The following is a 22,464-nucleotide window of genomic DNA, read 5'->3' as shown; positions in this document are numbered from 1 at the left end:
TGTCACTGTGCCTCACACTACATGAGCAGCCTCTGAAGTTGCGAAGTCTGAGTCTCCTGGTGCACTCAGATGATGATTATGTGGTGTGGTATTGAGACCCCAATCATAATTGGGGCCCATTGTGTTAAGCAGTGTACAGACACACACTGAGGACTAGTCCCTCCCTGAAGAATTTACAATCTAAATAGGCAAATAGCTCACACAAGAAGCCTGGGCTGAGGCTGGAATAGAGCCTTGGTCCCTTGAATACCCAGCCTCTGGACCACGCAGTTTTGTGCTATGTCACTTCTCATTCTGTACTGTCCCTTTGTGTCGCCTGTTTTCCACCTTTGTGATGCTAGTTGATGAATTCTTTTTCTTTGGCACTTTAGTCAGGTGTCTATCTAGGTGTCTCAGTTCCTGGAATGTGATACCATACCCTCAGTTGTTGGATAAAACCTAGCTATTTCTCACTTGGACACAGTCTTTTTGTTTGCTTTAAGATGGAAACTGTTTTCTGAGTAGATATTATGAGCTTTGAAAGCATGGGCTTCCTGGATTGCAACTTCTTTTTAGTCTGTGTGACTAGAACCTTTTCTACTTTTCTCATGTTCCACCTTGATTTTAAGGTGGTTCAGTTTTACATAGTTACTTGTGACTTGGTATTTTATCTCTGAGGAGGAGGATGGTTTAGCACTTATAGTGCTGTATGTGTTTAAGGATCATTATAAACCTCTGTTTTACATGCTTTTTTCTGTTCAAGTGTCAAACTCCTAGCTTCTCTGGATTTATATATGCTTAATCAAGGCAAAAACAAAGCAGTTATATTGCATCTGCACTCTTAAAGATGCAAACTGTATGCTAATTATCTCTCCAGTCCGCCAACAGAAAAGAATTTTTATAAAGAATATTTATTATATACATAGAGATGTGAATTGTGTTTTTGGGAAATAATTCTTTCTTTCCTTCTCAAATATGGTTGTTTACATTTCCTATTCAATTAGCTTGACAGTGTATATAACACTGAATTAATCTTTTGTCAAATTAGACAAGCAAATTCACTGCATCTTGGGGAGTGGTGGTTGCAAGCAAATTAAGATATAATAACCCTTCGAAACATCTCTTCTCTCTTAACTTTGCTAGTATATTTTCACCCAGAAAAATTTTCTTTGGAATTAAATGTCAGAAAATGGCTTCACTAATGTGGGAACTAGCATAAATCTGTAGTCACATGTCTACAGATAACGTAGTAAAAAAATTTCCACTATAAGTCTGATCATCTCCTGTCTAATTTTTCAAAAGAAGTTTTTGTTTCTTGTACAGCTTTCTTTCCAAAAGAATGTGTGTGTGGATTTTTGGTTTGGTTTAAGGAAGTTTGAAGAGCCTTTGGTCCTGCATAGCTTAACGTAAGTTATCTACACTTGAGCTGTTCCTCTTGCGTTAGCCCAGCTCACGTGAGTGCGGCCAGACTGTGAAACAAGACTTAAGTTACTGTGTCCACACAGGCACTAAACTCACTCTGTGTATGATACTAAGACTTCTGTGAGCACATCCCATGATTCTTAGCACTGCAGTAAGCTGAAATGAACTAAAAAAAAAATTTTTCACAGTATACTGTGAAATAACTTGTCTGTCCTTTTTGGACACGGGCCGGGGCCGGTGGGGAGGGGATTGTGTGAGCAGCTCACAAGTATAGGGCTACAGGCTCAAGCAGTAGTCTGCCAATGGGAGACATTTACCTATGGTTTTCAGCAGAGCCTTGGGTGGCCACAATAAGTGGACCTGATCCCAGCAGCATCTACTGTTCTGGCGAATTGGGGGGGAATAAAAGCTATGGGAGAGGAGAATAGATAGAAGGATCCGCAAAAAAAAAGTAAGATGATAAAAATCAAAAGAAAAAAACAGTTGGAAAAATGGAAGTGTGTGTGTGGGGGGGGGGGGGAGGGGGAGATGCATGTAGTGGCAAAAGTATCAAAGCATTCTTAGGGGTTGGGGGGGGGGGAACACTCCCCATTTGATAATCCTTGCCTAAGAGGTGGGGGACTCCCAACAAGAAAAATAGACTTCAGCAGTAGGATTATTACGTGGTTAGAAGTTGAGCAATGTAAGTTGGTTGGTTAAGACATGAAGGTGTACTTCTTAAGTATACATTAAAAATTAAAGAAAAAATGTTTTCTAATTAGTACTACACATTCTGGTGACAATGGGAAATGGATTGTTGTTCTTCATAGGGAAAGCATGCAGATTCGTTACAAATGATCTTACTCCTGCTTGCAACCCCTCAGCGGCAGACTGGAACTGGCACGCCCCTGAAAACCCAGCCATCCAGTTTGAACTGCATCTGTCAGCTGCAGGAAGTCTAGCAGACCTCCTGCTTAGAGCAGCAAGGAAACAAAACGGCCAAGAAGGGATCCTTTTTATTCTCGCTGACTACAGCAACTCCCAGTGTAGCCTGTCTGGCCAGGCCCCTCTCACTGGAACACCTCACAGGCAACCAGAGGAGAAGAGAAGTCGTCAGGGAAGGGCACAGAATTGCCTGGTCTGACTGGACATTGCTCATACTGTGGGACAGCCATGCCCCACTGCTTTCTCTCTCTCCTCCAAATAGCCAGCCCTGGAGGGATGGGAGGGAGACCACCCAAGAGAAGGAGGAACAAGCAGGAGGGTTGACAGCAAGGAGCTTGGTAGCTCCACTCCTTGTTTCTGACCATATCCCCTGTCCCCTTTACCAAGTGATGAGTTGACTCTTATGTCACCACTACTTGCTTATTAAGTGAGACCAAATGGCTGTGCTGTGTGAAGGTTTTCCCTGCCCTTCCCCCAAGCAGGGCTTAGGGAGCATCCATAAAGTTCAAGGAACTCACTTATGGATTATCTCAAGAGTGACCCTTTCAAGTGTTGCTCTTATTTCTATAGCACAGCAGCAGGGACAAGAAAAGGCCCAGAAAGTGCAGTGAGATTCTTTCTATTCATCTTCCTGGGAGCAAGGGCAGCTTTTTTCACAGTTGCGGTTGAAGACCATAGAGGAGGAATCTGAGAATCAATTTTTAAAATGTAATCTGAAAACATCCCCGGTATTATGTGCACTCGATTCCTCCATTAAAGCCTCTGGAAAAGGAAATGTGGGAGAGAAGAGGAATTAGTCCACTCACAAGTAAATCTGTTATGATCTATGCTGTCACAAGTATTCCAAGAGATTCCATATCTTCTCTAGAAGTTTTTAAATTTTTTCAGCCAGCAGAACTTATCACCCCTGTCCTCCCTTGTTCCGTTGCCAGCAGGTACGCAGAAGGTCATAGTATGTTGGAATTCTTCTTGGCGTATGTGCAACGTGCCTCAAGTGGCATGTGACCAGGATTCATCACCAAATTTGGTCCACTGGTTGGATCATTAGCTTCCCCAGCCCGGGCCAGGTACTGACTGGGAGTGCAATGTGAACACTGATCCATGCCCCCCATGTTGGAATAAGAGGTTTGTTGTAGAAAATCTGTGTCCACTTCAAAAGCAGAGAAGCTCAGTCAGAGAACCGATTCACCAAAGGCTAATGGAATAATCTCCAACAGTATTAGTTGACTCAGGCTTAGCACAAGTAGGCCCTAAGAACAGAACTCCTGTTCTGAACAACCAAGTACTGGTGATGTCTTACAGCACTTCAGCAATGGCCTCTATCAACAAAGAAGGAGATACCAGATCCACAGTCTATGTATGTCTAACCTTTTGTTCCTGAGTGGGTAGATGGGCGTGGGGGAAAGGGAGAACTTTTTATATTCTCAAGCACTACATGTAAAAAGGAAATACACTCCAGAGCAGCAGCTGATGAAGAAGCCAAAGGATAAATCTAGGAAAGTGGAGTTTACAGCCCAAGGTTTTGAGTGGAGAGTCAGGCCCTGGGTCACCCATCTGTCAATGGATCTGTTTGCATCCAGAACCCAGCAAAGAAGAAATCAAAATCTTATACCAGATGAAGAGATTAATAACCCATAGCTATGATTGTGTACTTTCTCCCATCACCAAATACTGTATATGACTGTCTCTTTCTATTCTTCAGGACAATTTTTAAAGAGCAAAATTTCTAGAGCGATTCCTGGTTCTCATATTCAATTCAGGTGGCAATCACTGCTCAGGTATGCCTACTCTACAAGAAGGATTTGCTCTCAAGGACAGAATTCTGAACCCAAACCTAGAAAAATTAAATCTTGCTACATGATGTTTGAGGTAAAAATTAAAACGGATTATGCAGATGTGTTTATAACATGCTCTTTTTATCCTTGAGAAAGTATTCCATGAGCAGGGCATGGTCAAGGGCCTAATCTAGACGTATGCCAAGTGGTTGTCATCTGCAGATTTTATAAGCTTATTCTCCACTTCTTCATTATCCAAGTCACTAATGAAAATATTAAATTGCACTCGCCCCAGTACAGACCCCAGCAGGACCCCACAAGATATGTCCTCCCAGTTTGACACTGAACCATTTATAATTACAATTTGGGTAAATTTTTTAACCAGTTGTGTACCCACTTTACAGTAATTTTATCTAGACAGCATTTCCCTAGTTTGCTTATGAGATTGTCATGTGGGACTGTGTCAAAGTAAGATTTTTAGGAGTGATCACCACAGAGCGACTTGTAGCATTAGCAGCGCGGTATAGTTCGTCCATAACGCTCTGTGTGCACACCCTTATTCAGAGTAGCAGCAGCCGTGTGTGTGTGTGTGTGTGTGTGTGTGTGTGTGAGAGAGAGAGAGAGTGAAGTATCAGAGGGGTAGCCGTGTTAGTCTGGATCTGTAAAAAGCGACAGAGTCCTCTGGCACCTTATAGACTAACAGACGTTTTGGAGCATAAGCTTTTGTGGGTGAATACTCACTTCGTCAGATGCATGTAGTGGAAATTTCCAGAGGCAGGTATAAATACGCAGGCAAGAATCAGTCTAGAGATAACGAGGTTAGTTCAATCACGGAGGATGAGGCCCTCTTCTAGCAGTTGAGGTGTGAACACCAAGGGAGGAGAAACTGCTTTTGTAGTTGGCTAGCCATTCACAGTCTTTGTTTAATCCTGAGCGGATAGTGTCAAATTTGCAAATGAACTGAAGCTCAGCAGTTTCTCTTTGAAGTTTGGTCCTGAAGTTTTTTTGCTCTAGGATGGCTACCTTTAAATCTGCTATTGTGTGTCCAGGGAGATTGAAGTGTTCTCCTACAGGTTTTTGTATATTGCCATTCCTCATATCTGACTTGTGTCCATTTATCCTTTTAAATAGGGACTGTCCAGTTTGGCCGATGTACATAGCAGAGGGGCATTGCTGGCACATGATGGCGTTTATTACATTGGTGGACGTACAGGTGAATGAACCGGTGATGATGTGGCTGATCTGGTTAGGTCCTGTGATGGTGTCGCTGGTGTAGATATGTGGGCAGAATTGGCATTGAGGTTTGTTGCATGGATTGGTTCCTGAGTTAGAGTTGTTATGGTGCGGTGTGTGGTTGCTGGTGAGAATCTGCTTAAGGTTGGCGGGTTGTCTGTGGCCGAGGACTGGCCTGCCTCCCAAGGCCTGTGAAAGTGAGGGATCATTGTCCAGGATGGGTTGTAGATCACTGATGATGCGTTGGAGAGGTTTAAGCTGAGGACTGTAGGTGATGGCCAGTGGAGTTCTGTTGGTTTCTTTCTTGGGCTTGTCTTGCAGCAGGAGGCTTCTGGGTACACTTCTGGCTCTGTTGATTTTGTTTCCTTATTTCCTCGTGCGGGTATCATAGTTTTGAGAATGCTTGGTGAAGAACTTGTAGGTGTCGGTCTCTGTCTCAGGGGTTGGGGCAAAATGTGGTTGTATCTCATCGCTTGGCTTTAGACAATGGATCATATGGTGTGTCCGGGATGGAAACTGGAGGCATAAAGGTAGGCATAGCGGTCGGTGGGTTTTTGGTATAGGATGGTATTAACGTGACCGTCACTTATTTGTACCATGGTGTCTAGGAAGTGGACCTCCCATGTAGATTGGTCCAGGCTGAGGTTGATGGTGGGGTGGAAGCTGTTGAAATCATGGTGGAATTCTTCGAGTCTGTTTCCCATGGGTCCAGATGATGATGTCATCAATGTAGTGTAGGTAGAGAAGGGGCGTGAGTGGACGAGAGTTGAGGAAGCGTTGTTCCAGGTCAGCCATAAAAATGTTGGCATATTGTGGGGCCATGCAGGTACCCATAGCGGTGTCACTGGTCTGGAGGTATATATTGTCACCAAATTTGAAATAATTGTGCGTGAGGATAAAGTCACAGAGCTCAGCAACCTGTTGTGCTGTGGCATCATCAGGGATACTGTTCCTGACAACTTGTATTCCATCTGTATATGGGATGTTTGTGTAGAGAGCCTCCACATCCATGGTGGCTAGGATGGTGTTTTCTGGAAGATCATCAATGCATTGTAGTTTTCTCAGGAAATCAGTGGTGTCACAGAGATAGCTGGGAGTGCTGGTGGCGTAGGGTCTGAGTAGGGAGTCCACCAATGCGGACAGTCCTTCAGCGAGAGTGCCAATTCCAGAGATGCCAATTCCACAAACCTGGAAATCCTGGACACCCCATCATCACTTCAGTTCATTTGCAAATTTGACACCATCAGCTCAGGATTAAACAAAGACTGTGAATGGCTAGCCAACTACAAAAGCAGTTTCTCCTCACTTGGTGTTCACACCTCAACTACTAGAAGAGGGCCTCATCCTCCCTGATTGATCTAACCTCGTTATCTCTAGACTCTACTGCTTTTTTGGGGGGTGGGAGGGGGTTAGCGTCTCTCTACTTCTCCCTCCCCATTCTCTAGCAAACGGTATCTGTGCTTATTCATTCAGAGTCATGGAACTCTCATGCCCTGTAGGATCATATCCAACATACGAAGAGAGATGTGGGGTGATTACCTGGTCATGTTTCCACAACCTTCACCAAATTTGACAAATTAAATATATGGGTCTTCTCAATCCCTGTTTTAGGAAGGAGGATTCTGTATACTATGCTCCTCCAGTAACTAAAATATTAATTTTAAAAAGACACATAGCTACCTCTTAGTCATCCTTTGTTTTCCCCTCTTGTGACAAAGTGGTATCGAACATCCCATTATAACGGATCTGTGAACTTTCCCTGTGAAGAGTAGGAAAATTTGAGATTACCTTCCCTGAAAGTTCCCTTTCTTCTAGAGGGAAAGTGGGGAAAGTCCTTAGATCCAGACTACCTAGCATGAGAACTGAAAGAGTCTTAAAATTGTCATGCACTTCTACATTTTCTTTGTAGGACATTTATGTAGGTTATATGTATGTATGCCCTCTGGAAAGTGGGGTGAACTTTGATGTTGGCTGTGCAGTAGGAAATATTTATATGAACTTCTTATTCTATCTAATAACCTGTGAATTAACGTTTTTAAAGGGTTTAGTTTTACGAAGCAGCTTTGGAAATATCTCTGGTTGGTTGGGTCTTCAGGAGTGTGGCCACTCCCAATCTCTCTTGATGTCAAATTAAATTTAAAATAAAACCCAACAACTTCAGACTCACTTTTATTGTGATGTGACTTTTAAAAAATGCCATTTGAATTTTGCATTACTTGGAATTTTGGAACTGTGTCCCTTCTTGACATCCGAGTTGACATATGCACTGCTAATACTCTTGTTACATGCAAATAACATTTGGACTAAGCATAACTTCCAAAATTGACATGCTTTAATTGGTTTCATCATAAACTTGGCCAATATTTGAAGGAATCAGCAGAAACTTACCCCTCCTAGACATTGCGTATATACATAACCTAGATATGTGGCTTTCTTCACTCGTCTTGTCTGGCTAGATGTTGGATTTAGGGCATTCATTGTTCATATGTTTACATTCCTTAATATGCTGGAACTGTTATTGATTGTGTTCTAAGATTGCCTACCCATCTCTGTTAAAAGCCTGATGTTTGTTCTATGCATTCGATACTAAGACTGGACTCTTTAACTTAGGTATAAATAGTCTTTTGAGCTCTAGCTTATGTCCTATACTATGTTTAATATAGCCTTTTTAGGGCGCATGATGATTCATTTATCTCTTTCATTGCTTCTGTAGGTGTTTAAGACATACATGAACCTGTCTTTGGTTGGTGTTTGTGCTGCATCAGTAACTGGCAAAGATATTGTAAGAGACTTTTGAATCAAGTGTAGGGACTGTGACTATTGGCCCTGGTGTCAAGTGCATAAATGAGCTATTTTGTAAAATCAGTTCATTTAAAGAGGAAATAATAATGTAATGTTGGTGCCAGAGCTCTGTGAACAAATTCAAACATTGGATGCTATGTTCTTGCAGAGTTTTCTCTACGCTGTTGTTCAGAGTGAAAGGAAAAACTCTTTCTTTCCCATCAGGCAACATATTGTTTTCATAGATCTGACCACTATCAGAAGTACCTACGTACTTGATCCATAAAATTAGATGGACCAGTTGATGTTAAAAGAAGCCGACATGTATCCATTACAGTATTTAAATTTATTATTGGAACACATTTTATTGCTTTTTTCATAATTTAGGTTGTTTTTCACTTCCACCTGTTTTTTATTTGATTAGTTGATAATTCTTTAAGTTCTCTTTTAAAGACCAGTAACATTTTATATATTTCCATAAATTTGAGAATCTTATGGGGATTAATAACTGAAGATTTTCAGAATAGTAGTCTTGTATGGGTTTATCTTCACTCCATAACTTCCCAAGGAAGTGACGTTTTTATGTTCCTCACATTTTTAGATTAGGTTGAAGTGGGAGCGGGCACCTGGCAGACTTATGTGACTTTTTTTATGCATAACCTTCCAAGCCAAATACTTCACTGTTGCCTCTGTAGAGATGATAAACTTACTAAGTGGAGTAAAAACAATGAGGAGTACTTGTGGCACCTTAGAGACTAACAAATTTATTTGGGCATAAGTTTTCGTGGGCTAAAACCCACTTCATCAGATGCATGGAGTGGAAAAGAGAAATAGTTACCTATGATTGTGGGTGAACACCAATGGTCATACTTTTAACAGTATATTTTAGCAATTTTTGGGAAATAACTGGCGCAACACAGTTCATTACACTTTCTAAACTAACACTCCTGTAAAGCCATCCCTCTTGCGCGCTCTCTCTCATGTGCACTTTTGTTTTGAGAAGGCTACTGGTATCTTTTTTGTTTTTGTTTTTGTTTGAGCAAGTAATTTTGCAGTTTTGAATCACTATTTCAGGGGTGGGCAACCTATGGCAGCACGTGAGCTGATTTTTCAGTGGCACTCACGCTGCCTGGGTCCTGGCCACCAGTCTGGGGGGCTCTGCAGCTTCATTTAATTTTAAATGAAACTTCTTAAACATTTTTAAAACCTTATTTACTTTACATACAACAATAGTTTAGTTATATATTATAGACTTACAGAAAGAGACCTTCTAAAAACATTAAAATGTATTACTGGCACGCAAAACCTTAAATTAGTGAATAAATGAAGACTTAGCACACCACTTCTGAAAGGTTGCCAACCCCTACACTATTTTATAGACCATCAAATCTGGCCCTTACATAAATATACATATTACATATATCGTATCTACTCGATCATAAGCTGGTTCATTTATAAGCCGACCCCCCCCCCAAAATGGATAAGTAAAAATAGAATTTTTTTTTGACCCATTCATAAGCTGACCCTATAATTCGGGGTCAGCAAACTTTTTGGCTCCCGGGCCATCAGGATAAGCTGCTGGCGGGCAGAGATGGTTTGTTTACCTCGAGCGTCCACAGTCATGTAAACCAAGTGTCCCGGCGCGCCAGCGGCTTACCCTGACGGGCCGGGAGAGCATAACCCCTGTGACCACCTCCGATGTTAACTCCCCCTCCCCCCCCCAGCCCGGGACCCCCGAACTCTCCCCAAACTCTCCCCATCTCATCCCTTCCCACCTTATCTGAGGAAGGCCAGGGGAGGATGTCTCTGGCCTGGTTGGAGCTGCTCCGGCAGGCTGGGCAGCGCGGCCGCAGCCTACTCCAGTGGGCCAGACCGTGCGGCGCGGCTGCAGCATGTTGCAGCAGGCTGGGCCGGGCGGCGCGGCCACAGCCTGCTCTGGGGGGTGGGGCTGAGCGGCACAGCTTCAGCCTGCTAGCCCCGCAGGTGCTTCGGAGACCGGGGGGAGAGCAGCGTGGCCAGAATTGGAGACACTCTCGCCCTGCGTCTTCCCTTCTGGCTCTGCTGCCTCTCCTTGCTCCCTCTGTTGGGAGGGGCTGTGTCCCATCTCTCCCTCTCCCTCTCTATACCTGTTCATAAGCTGGTGCTTCCCTTTTTTACTAAAAAGAAATTGGTGTGTGTGTGTGTCCGTCCGTCCGTCCAAACTCAAGGTTACACATTTGATTGATTCTTTACCCCACTGTACCTGGAATTCTGAGTAAGCATACTTGATAAATTGGAAATGGAATGGGTGGTGGCACAGGCTGGTACTGTGATTTAAACACATTGTTTCTATGAAGAATTGCGGAGCAACTTTTTTACATCTATGTTATCGTCACCTGATTTCATTGTTGTTCCAAATTAATTGGCAATAAAAGCAGCTTTCCAAATCAGAAAAATTGCTTAGTCCTAGCTATTTTTGAAGTATTTTTGACAGGGGCTGCAATCTGTTTACTCTGTATTGAATGTAATACCCTATTTATATAAGCAATGGTTAAAAAAATAAAAAACTCTTGGCTTATGATGTCTGTCTTGCATTTGATAAACATGGATATTTCCCTGTCTGTTTCCTAATGGAGCTGAACTTCTGATAGTTTGTGTACTAGCTTTGTTGGTTGTCAGCACAACTTTAGACATCCTTGCATTAAATTAGTTGCTGTTTCACAGCTAGCCGGGGACAGTGATGCTATTTTAATTGGCCCTGCAATACTTGTGGATTTTTTCCTATTGGTGGGGAGCGTTGGTAACATGCCTTTCCTGGTGGCAAAGTGGGGATTTATATAAATATGAATTAATATTTTTTACTGCAAATGACATTCACCACTATTTTTATAACTATTTTAAAGTTCAGTAGGTCAGTGAGTTTTGGCCTAGAATTGAGCATTCCTTTTTTTTTTCCTTTGGTTTCCTGTTGAATGTTTTATTCAATATCTTTGGTACAGCTACTGGAAAAATTATGTTTTCAATTTAATCAGGATGTGTAGCTATGGAATGTTATCTATATTGTTCTAAGAGCTAAATTTAGGATGACTAAAATATTTATGCTCTTTGGGAATATCAAAATATCTTGGTTCAGCATGTGGAACAATCTCCATTTATATATTTAGATTTACTAAAGGTCTAGGTGCCGATACAACAATTTAAATACATAGAAAAGAATACATGTCTTTAACTAAAAGGAAGTACCCAAGGTCACTTCACAATATTATACGTTTAATATTAACAAAACAGTCCATTTAACAATTAAGAACTTAAATTAAATGCTTCTGAATAGACACTCCAGATCCTAACACACCTTTGCGGTTGTGATTGACTTGTATTTGGTATCTGTTTGTACACAATTATTTAAAAGTATGCTTTGTATCCTAAAGACAAAACTTAGAATTGACTACTTAAAACTTTTTACTTGAATTACTTAGTGCATTCTAATCTATTCTCTTTAGTCTCAGTAAATTGACTTCGTGGAATCTGTGGTAAATCTCTACATAATCCCATAAAGGTGTAAACTCTCTAAGGCAAGGATTGTCTATTTGTTTTGTTTGTACAGCACTTAACAAAATGGTTTCCTGGTCCATGACTAGGGCTTCTAGGCACCATGGTAATACAATAAAAAGGAACTAAAAAGAAGAAATAATTGACTAGGTTATGCAAAATTTAACTATAGTTTGTACACACAATGTTGGTGCAAGTTCTCAGGGAGAAAGAATACATCCTGTTTTGAAGTATTAAGGCTAGGTGCGCTTATTGTACATAGTTGTAATGACAGAGTAATTGCAAATTCTTCTTCGAGTACTGGTCCTTCTGTGTATTCCACACATGGGTACACATGTGCACCATACACCTGAGATCAGAGTTTTCTAGGAAATAGTGTCTGTTGATTTGCACATGTACAGTTGTTCTCCTCGTGCTCTGAATCGAGGGTATAAGGGGACGTGAAGACCAATGTGTCTCTAGTTCCTTCTTACTGTGATATGGCCTGAGTCACAATCCTCTGTGTCCAAAACTATTTTCATCTAACTTCTAATCTGTAAATACATGTGTTGTGCATAGTTTTGGTGTTTTTAGTCTTTTAATGTTTATAGTTAGTGGAGTTTTCCCCACACCGAAAAGCCATGCCCAGAGTTGAGAGGTTCAGGAACTTTATCTCCTGCTCCTTCTCCATCAGTGACAAAGACCAGCGCTGCCTTTACTGCCTTGGGGTATATCATATCACTGCCAAGTAGTCACTTATTCCCTCCCCAAAATCACAAGGGATGAGAGCTCCATCTGCAGAAACATTTCATGGAGAAGTCAATGAGACCCCAGTTGGATCCAGGTCAGGGAGATTCCCCTGTATGGCAGCCTCAGACAGCAAGCAGCGCCCCTCTATGCATGAGCCCTGGAGCAGAGGCCAAAAACATTAAGCCTAAGAAACCCTCTCACAAAAGTAGGGGACATGAGGATAAGCATAAGGATAGATTCCCATTCGATCTGCCTCTAAGAAAAAGGATCCCTGTCTGCCTCAGTCCAAGTTGCACAAGTCCTGCATGCGCTCCTAAAGACTCAGGTTCACAAATCTTCTCACAGAGAAGAGAAGTTGCAAAGGAAGAAGGATCTATTAGCTCTGGCTCTTGCTCCAACTCACAGGCTGACAGATGGGCACACGCAGTCTCTGGTTGGAAGTTCTATGTTGGACTTCCATTCGATGGCACCCACATACTCCAGAAAGGATCTGCCAAGAGCTGTCTCCTTAGATTTGCTGTATCCATTGATCCAACCTTCTGGACTCCTCAAACTCCAAGACTGAGACCTTTACCTCACCGGAGCATATTTTTGTCTTATGCTTCCTATAATCTCCTGTTCTCTCAGGTCTGTTCCTCCGCTTGAACATTCTGACATCAGAAAAAAACACCTCAAAGAGAGATGGCCTCTCTCCTACCCCATCCACAGACCGGAGCATGCTTCCACTGGTACTGTTGGTAGAATTTGAACCTACCTTTTCATAAGATGAGTCTAATGTTCTGGAGGAATCTTAACGCCTTTGAGAGAATCCAGTCTGGATATAACTTCCTCAAAGTCTTGGAGCTGCCTTCCTCCCAGAAATGCCTAACCAGGGACAATTAGTACCCAAAATCTTGGGGCCCTCCTCAACCAGTTGAGACTTCATACTGGCCCTCCTGGGGCTCATAGATCATACACTAGAAGCTCTGGATCTGGATGAGAATCACACCATCCCTCTTCCCCGATCAATACCGCCCAGCCCATCAGAGTACATGGAGGAGGAAGTTGAGTTGGCTCCGCTGGACAGTTCCAAGAGGTGTGTCGTCCTCAGCACCAGATGAGGGAATCACTCTGTCATCCCTGTCTCCACCTGATGACCACAGGGAATACCAGGAGCTCTTGCAGAGGGTGGCAATGGAGCTCAGGATCCCTCTTGAGGAGGTCAGTGACATGTAACATAGACTCCCAGACACTTTAAAAACCTCTGGCCCTAGCACAGTGGCCCTCCCAGTAAATGAGGCCATAAATGGAATCTGCCAGCCTCCTGTGCCCTGCAAGGGGCTAAAAACATTAAATTCCAGCTGAAAAGGCAGATTCTTATTTACCCACCCAGTGCCCAATTCCTTGGTGGTGCATGCAGTCACAGAAAGATCCAGGTGGCGTCAGACCAAGGCAACTCTATCAGATAAGGGTGCTAAATGCCTTGATTTTTCTGGGGAGGAAAGTATCTTCACTGACCAGCCTTCCGTTTAGAATTGCTAACTACCAGGCCCTGTTAGCAAAATATGAATTCACAAATTATTCCATACATCTGGAATTCAAGGGCAAACTTCCGCCGGAGGATGGGGCTCAATTCTAAGCCTTCATTCATGAAAGCAAATTGGTGGCTAAGTTTTTGCTCCAAATGGTGATTGCCATGTCTATAGTCATGAGGCAAGAGACCTGGCTTAGCTCTTTGGGGTTACCTAGGGAAGTCCAGGATACCAGGAGGACTTGCCCATTGATGAGTCTAATCTCTTCATTGAAGAGATGGTTGAGTCACTACACCCACATAAGGACTCTAGGGCAACCCTACTCTCCCTGGATATTTACACCCTGGCTTCGGAGAGAAAGCACCATAAGCAGGTTTATAAACTTAGACCTCCCCCTCAACACTTTTGTCACCTGTGCTCTTATGAACTGCCATGCAAGAGTGTACAAAAATCCTGATTTGTGACTTCTTCCACTTCAACTGCTGCCACGCAACCCCACCCACCAACCAGGTGTTCCTTTTGATGGGATGCTCAAGAGCCACATTCCTCTATTAGTACCATCCTTCACTGCCCCCCAAACCTTTGGTGGCCACCTCACTCACTTCGCTCACAACTGGAGGGCAATAAGGTTGGACAAGTGGATGCTAAGGATTATTCACTCCAGCTACACAATCAAGTTTGTGTCTCCTCCCCATCACAAACCCCCTTTTCACGGACCACTCTCATTAGGAGGTCTTCCATCAGGAGGTGGAGTCTCTTCTTCAGCGAGGGGCTATAGAGCACAAGCCACCTCAACATCAAGGGAAAGGGTTCTATTTCCCATATTTCTTTTCCCCCCAACAAAATCAGAGGTTGGAAACCAGTTCTCGATCTATGACAACTCTTCATCGTTGTTTGAAAATCAGAATTTCTCATAGTCACATTGGCATTAATAATGCCTTTTCTCAAGGAGGGCACATGGCTTGTGGCTCTCGTTATGAAAGATGCCTACTTTCTTGTGTGCATTCTCTCCTTCCACAATAGGTTCCTCAGATTCCTGGTAAGACAAGAGCCAATACCAATTCAGAGTGCTCCCATTCAGTCTAACTACAGAAACCAGGGGCTTCACAAAGGTCTTCAGTAATGGTAGCTTGGATGAGCTTGGCAACTGGCTTCTGACGGGTAGCTCCAGCAAGAAGGTTCCATTGGCGACCCTACTCCTAATTTGTCTGCTACCTTCCTTGGTCAATATGGAAAATTCCACTTTGATTCCCACAAAGACCATGGACTTTATAGGAGTAATCCTTAACTTGTCTACAGCAAGGGCCTGTCTTTCTATGGAAAGATTCTAAGTGCAGGTCTATGGTACAAACTTACATTGGCGCAGCTGTGCTGCTGTAGCATGTCCGATGAAGATGCTCTAAGAAGATGGGAGAGAGAGCTCTCCCATTGGCTTAATAACTCCACCTCCGTGAGGGGCAGTAGCTATGTTGGTGGGAGAGACTACACGGGGTTGAGGTGGATTTTTCACAACCCAGGGCGACCTAGCTATATCGAAGTAAATATATAGTGTAGATCAAGCCTTAGTTGTGAACAACTTGGTAAGACAAGTCACTCTTAGACCACAGTGAAGGTCTACCTTTCCCTACAAGGCCACATGGCTTCATGTATTTACGTAACACCGTTTGCCAGGCTCCACTTCCATTACCTACAGGCCTAGCTGTGGTCTGTTTATGAATACTAGGGTAACAATTCCCACAAAGGTAGTGGCTTCTGTAGTTTGAAGGATAGAACTAGTGAGTGTGTAGGAGACCCTTTCCTTATACCCACACCTGATGTGACCATTATCACGGATGCATCTCTCATAGTTAGGGGAGCCCCCATGGATAAACACATTGCACAGGGCACTTGTCTCTTAGGATGCCAGGTTGCGTATCAGCCTGCTAGAGAGTGGTACATCTAGCCTGAAACACATTCCTTTCACTCATTTGGTCCCACCATATCCAGATAATGTCAGATAACATGATAGCTGTTTTCTACATAAACCGGGTGGAGCAGGATCCCTTCTTCTCTCTGTAGCAGCATATATACCTTCTAGGTGTGCAGCACTCTCTGGCAGACAGTCTCCACAGACCACGAATGGGAGATATGTTGTTCTGTCCTGAACAAGATCCCCACCCATCCTTGTGCCTGTTTGCCTCTCAGACGAACAAAAAGTTTCCTCTGTACTGCTCAAGAGGAGCTCTGGGCCAAGGCTCTAGTGTGACGCCCTTCTGGATGAACTACCTCAGGTATGCCTTTCTTCCTATCCCAGTGATATCACCGGTCCTACAACAGATTCACCACAGCAAAGCTTGGGTAATTTTTATCGTGCCCAACTGGCCCAGGCAGTTTTGATTTTCAGACCTTCTATGAATGTCATGCTGGTGAGAGGTCAGCTACCCCAACCCAAGCTCTCTTCATCTCACGGCTCCACCTCCATATTTGGATGGGTGTCAGACCTGGAACATACATGTTCGGAGTTTGTTCAATCTGTTCTCAATCAAAGTAGTAGAAAGGACTCCATCAGAAAATGCTGTCTGGCCAAAGGGAGACATTTCTCCACCTGGATACAGCAGAACCAGTTATCCCCTGAATCCAGGGGATAATTAGTCCAGACTGTCTACTCACTCTTAAGATATCAGGTCTTTCCATTCGCTCAGTGCAGGTCCATCTTTCAGCAATCAGCACTTTCCATCCTCCATTTGAAGACTATACTGTTTTCACTCATCCCACTACAGCCAGATTTCTGAAGGGCCTCATTAGGACATTGCCACCAGTGGCAAAATGAACAACTCAGTGGGATCTTAATCTTGTTCTTGCAGTACTTACCAGACAGCCTTTTGACCCGCTCACCACCTGCTTAATGTCCTATCTCTCTCTGAAAGTTGCCTTCCTAGTCATCATCATCATCACATCAGCCAAAAGGGTGAGTGAACTGGGAATGCCTACAGCAGGCAGACCCATCATACACCGTATTTCGTAAGGAGAAGGTTTCCCTTCATTTCCACCCAAAATTCATCCCTTAGACAATTTGAGTTTCATTTCAATGAACCTATTCACACACCAGTATTCTTTCCAAAATCTCATGCCTCCAATGAGGAGAGACTACTTCATTCTCTCGATATCCAATAGGCTTTGGGGTTCTACCTGCACGGAACAAATCAATTGGGAGAACACCTAGACTATTTGTTTCTTTAGGGAGCAACCTAAAGAACAAGCATTACCTGCTTGCAACAAAGTGGCCTCTGGCGGGACACAACTGAGAGTATCAGTTCAGAACAAATTGCTTAGAGCAGGGCAGTCACAGCCCAAAACTGGAGGTCCTTTATTACTAAGGCACAGCAAACCAGCCAAACAGAGAGGACTTTGGTTGTACCCCACTGGCTAACCAGAAGTCATACAAGCAATTCCCTCAGATACTCCAGTTCCCTTGTATCACCACCAGCACCACTCCTTACGGGGATGAATGGTTATGAAAACCAATCCCCCAATAAAAGAAAAAAGGTTCTCCCGATTCCAAAGGACCAAGCCCCAGACCCAGGTCAATTAAAAAAAAAAAAAAAACCTTACTCACAAATCATGCATTTGCTAGTCCTTTAGAATCTAAAATCTAAAGGTTTATTCATAAAAAGAAAGAAATATAGATGAGAGCTAAAATTGGTCAAAGTAAACAATTACAGCAATGGCAGAGTTCTTGGTTCAGGCTTGTAGCAGTAGTGGAATAAACTGCAGGCTCAAATCAAGTCTCTGGAGTACATCCATAGCTTGGATGGGTCATTCAGTCCTTTTTCAGAGCTTCAATGTAGCAAAGTTCCTCCAGAGGTAAGAAGCAGGACTGAAGACAAAATGGAGATGATGCAGCTGCCTTTTATAGTCCTTTTGCCATGTGGCTTGTGCTTCCTTTGTTCCAAACACAAGCTGCCCAGCACATGGCATGGAAAAACCTTAGAGTTCTTTCCATAGGCATGTCCCTGCATGCCTTGCTGAGTCACAAGGTGTATCTGCCTTCTCTCAATGGGTCAGTTGTATAGCTGATGGTCCTTTAATGGGCCATCAAGCAGGCTAGGCAGTGCTGATGCCAAATTGTCTTGGGTGTCACCCAGAAGCATAACACAAGTTTGAAATACAGACCGTATAGAGCCAATACTTATAACCTTAAATACAAAAATGATACATGCATATAACCAGCAAATCATAACCTTTTCATAGACACCTTACTTGACCTCCTTTGTACAATAGGACCTTGGTTGCAACAATGATCTATACGGTCGCAGTTTGTGTCAATAATGTCATGTTGTTCAGAGACTTTCTAAGTGGATCTCTAGCTCATCTGTGTATTGTTATCAACGGATGCATATTCTTCCCCTGGAGGCGGGGAGGGCCCACTCCATTAGAGCACAAACAAATTCTGCAGCATCTCTTCGAGACATAGCTAGGGCATATGTAGGATGGCTACCCAGAGCTCCATCCTTCTTACTTTCACCAAACATTAGACAATAGTCCAGACCTCTTCTGCAGATACCAGCTGTAGGGACAGGAGTGTTGGATGTCTTGTACCAACTGCATCCTCACCCCCTCCCCCTCTTTGATGCCTGCTTAACATTTGCCCATGTGTGAAATACACATAGGGACCAGCACTCGAAGAAGAAATTGAGGTTACTTACCTGTAACTGGAAGTTTTTCTAGATGTGTGGTCCCTATGTGTGTTCCACTATCCACCCTCCTTCCTCTCTGTTCCGGATCATGATTGGATTCAGGGTAAGAAGGAACCGGAAAGGCATCGCTCTGCACTGCCCCTTATACCTTTGGTTCAGAGGATGAGGAGAACAATTGTGTATGTGTGGACCAACGGACACTACTTGCTAGAAATATCCAATCTCAGGTGCATGGCGCACATGCGTATCCGCATATGGAATACAGATAGGAACTACGCATCTTGAAGAACCTCCAGTTCCAAGTAAGTAATCTCCATTTTTCAAATCAGACCACCAGTTTAGATTAATATGATCAGATCTAAACAATTTGTCTATTGTATAATTACTAAAGTGTAATAGCACTTTAAAACAAGAACCAAATATTATATTAAAAAACTTTAAACTACTTTGTCGATATCATTATATGAGAAACTGTTAAATTTTGGTGGGTGGTTCTTCTGTGATCCAATTTGTTCTGGCTAAGTTCCTTTGTAGAGCAATGTTGAATAATAAACGAGTGAAAATAATACTTTCCATGCTTTGCTGAAGTGTATAACTAATCTGTGGATGGTAGAAACCTGGATCTGGAACAGAAATGGAGGCTAGACCAAAAAACAGAGGGGTGCCTGTAAAGGAAATTAAATAAGGATTTTTAGCATGTGGCTTAGTGTGCAAACACAGCAGCAACACTGATGCATAAATGGAAAATTCACAGTGAAGACTGACACTCCATCATTAATTTGTACCTTTATATATGACCTACACATTGTATATGTTCATATCAGTGACTTGCATACCAAGTACATTGGAACTTAGACATGACAGGATGATGTATGGATGGAATGTCTGCTTTAAAACTGGATATCCCTGGCCAGTTTAGATCTCAGTATTAAATTTAGTACTTCCCTATTGGAAATGGGTTATAGTGGACATGCCCATATGTCCCAAAGAAAGCCATAACACCAACAGGGTCCCTGTCATGATGCCTAGTGTGGAAAATCATTCCTGACATCAAATTAGGTGATTGGTTGAACACTGTGTAGTAACAATACTTGCTGTAGAAAAGATTGATGTATATCTGAGTTTGATATTTTTATGTGCACTTTCAGAGCAATCCTAATGTATATGTTATGGAGAGAATATGGTTATTTATCCCAGTCCATAAATAGCCTTCTCTTTCATATTATAAACATATATTAACATGACAATGAAGTTGCTGGTGGTAAACTTGATATGGCTTCAATATTTGTGTGAACGATGGCTATGAATGCCATCCCCAGCTTTTGAGCAAGTTACCTTAAGATCAGTAGTTCCCACTTCCCAAAGTGGTTTGTGGAACTCTAGTTGTCTGCAGAGCACTTGCTGGTGGTCTGCAGAAAGCCATCTCATCAGATAGTTGTGGTTCATCCCTTACGTTTACCCCAATAAACTGAAAAAAACTAAAACCAAAAAAACAAAAAAAAATTTTTTTTTTTTTTTTTATTTTACTTTTCCAAGTGTATAGTTGCTCTGGTTGCCACAGTGAGGCTTTTCAGTTGTCAATGGGAGAGAAAGTGATCCTCAAGACAATCGCTTCCAAAATATGGTCCACAAAAGAAAAAAATTGGGAAACCCTCATATTACTTAACACTCTGATAGACTGTACTGTCTGATCAGTCTCTAATGATTTACTGATTAGCTGATTAATAGTCAATGCTTGGGGAATTAACACAATACTAAATTACTTTATTCTGTGTGAGATTATAGACATAATTGTTTTTGTTTTGGAAGATTTTGAAGTCGCATCTAAACATGAGAAAGTAGAAGGTAAAAGAGATTGTGAACAGATACGTTAAAACACAAAGGGCCAGATTCTTATACCCTTAGTTCTTATAGTTCTTCTCACCACCATTGTTCCAAGTGGGATCAATGAGACTGTTTCTGGAGAAAATGCTACTTACTAGAGTAAGGGTTTCAGAATCTGGCCTATAGAAAGCCAAGGAAAAACTAACTGAAGAAGGTTTTTTGCTAATAGTTTTGAATTATGCTTTTGCTGTGTGGTTTTTCTAATCTCTGTTTTAGACTTTGTCTACTCTAGCACAACATTGTTGTGAATACATGAGACTTTGTCTAACTCTGGTTTGTTTTGTCTCAGTCACATTGATCAAACAACAACATGGCAGGACCCTAGGAAGGCGATACTTTCACAGATGAATGTTACAGCCCCCACCAGTCCTCCAGTGCAACAGAACATAATGAATTCAGCATCAGGTAAGCAAAAATATATAAATATTTATATTTCCAAAAAAGGCATTACAAATGCATAAACAACTCTTTTTGATAAAATTTCAACTTCTGCAAAAACAAAGTACAATTCCTCTCTCTATGTCCCTGCCACTAGTAGTATCTTTCCACTAATTTAGAAACATTATTTTTCTTTCCTTTTTAAAATGTAAATGCATAAATCTTGATGCCTTAAGCAACTGGATAATGTGAGTTGAAGAGAGAATGAATTTGTGACATCAGCACAAGTGTAATTTAATTTTTGTTGTGCTTTCTAAAATGGAGGATTCTAATGTTTTAAGAGATGAGGTTGTAAATTAAATCTCCCTCTTAAAAAGAAAATAAACAATGTATTTAATATTCTCCCTTTGGAGGTGTGCTTGCAAATATCCTCCTGCCTTTTTGAATTTTGTTCTTCCCACCCTGCTGTTTTTGAAGATATCCCCACAAAAAGAAAAGTCCTTTTGGCAGAGGAAATGCAATGTTTTCCTCCTTCCTCCTCAATTCCTAAGGTCCCATATCATGGTGACCATTCCTTTAGCTGATGGAGAACCAGATTTGGCTTCTCCTGGAGCCTGTCAACACAGCTTTTTCAGCTATCTTGTGGGGCATCACTAGAGAGCAATGCAAGGTGCTCACTCCCATGGGCTAAAATTCACTATTTTCCAAGTGCTCCCTGGCCCTGCTACTCCAGCAAGCAAGCAAATCATCTGGGTCTCATTGCTAATTTGTGACAGCTGCTATGGTTTTCCTCGTGTTTTGTCTGCTCCTTCCTCTGAGTCTAATTTTTATTTTATCTGCCTCTCCATCACCACCATGTCCTCAAGATCATTCTTGCGCCTCTTTGGTCCTCTGCATATAGATTCATATATTCCAAGACCAGAAGAGACCATTGTGATAATCTAGTCTGACTTCCTAAATAACAGTCCATTGAATTTCCCCAAAATAATTCCTAGAGTATATCTCTTAGAAAAACACCCTATCTTGATTCAGAAATTCAGTGATGGAGAATTAACCACAACCCTTGGTAAATTGTTACAATGGTTATTTATGCTCACTGTTAAAAATGTGTGCCTTATTTCCAGTCTGAATTTGTCTAGCTTCAACTTCCAGCCATCGGGTCATGTTTTACTTTTCTCTGCTAGATTGAAGAGCCCATTATTAAATATATGATCCCCATGTAGATACTTAGACTGTAATCAAATCACCTCTTAACCTTCTTTTTGTTACGCTAAAAAGGTTGAGATCTTTGAGTCTATTGCAGTAAGACATGTTTTCTAATCCTTAAATCATTCTCGTGGCTATTCTTTGAACCTTCTCCAATTTATCAACATCCTTCTTGAATTACGGGTACCAGAACTGCATACACTATTCCGGCAGCAGTTGCACCAGTGCCAAATAGAGGTAAAATATCCTCTCTTCTGCTCGAGATTCCCCTGTTTAGACGAGCCTGCATCTGGTTCTCCGTTTAGACAAGTTTGTATCTGTTTTATTCTGTTGCTTACACACTACAGACAGCAGCAAAAGATTAACAGGCATGAGATGAGATTGAGCAGTTTGTGGCTGTGACTTTTGAAGGCGAAGCAAGTCAAGCCATTGTCTTGA

The 22,464-nt window shown here is 42.2% G+C and overlaps 1 protein-coding gene across 8 annotated transcripts in view; it reads left to right on the top strand.

Moving 5' to 3' along the window:
* Positions 1 to 22,464, top strand: part of YAP1 (Yes1 associated transcriptional regulator) — a 149,417-nt gene that overhangs the window by 45,626 nt on the left and 81,327 nt on the right. For all 8 annotated transcript variants that reach the window (XM_054015582.1, XM_054015583.1, XM_054015586.1 and 5 more), the window contains exon 3: positions 20,732 to 20,847. In XM_054015582.1, the coding sequence (XP_053871557.1) occupies positions 20,732 to 20,847 (116 nt within the window). The remainder of the gene's footprint in view (positions 1 to 20,731; positions 20,848 to 22,464) is intronic.

The sequence above is a fragment of the Malaclemys terrapin genome, chromosome 1 (genome assembly GCF_027887155.1).
Source record: "Malaclemys terrapin pileata isolate rMalTer1 chromosome 1, rMalTer1.hap1, whole genome shotgun sequence".
Taxonomy (NCBI): domain Eukaryota; kingdom Metazoa; phylum Chordata; order Testudines; family Emydidae; genus Malaclemys; species Malaclemys terrapin.
This window is presented reverse-complemented; position numbering and strand designations above follow the sequence as displayed.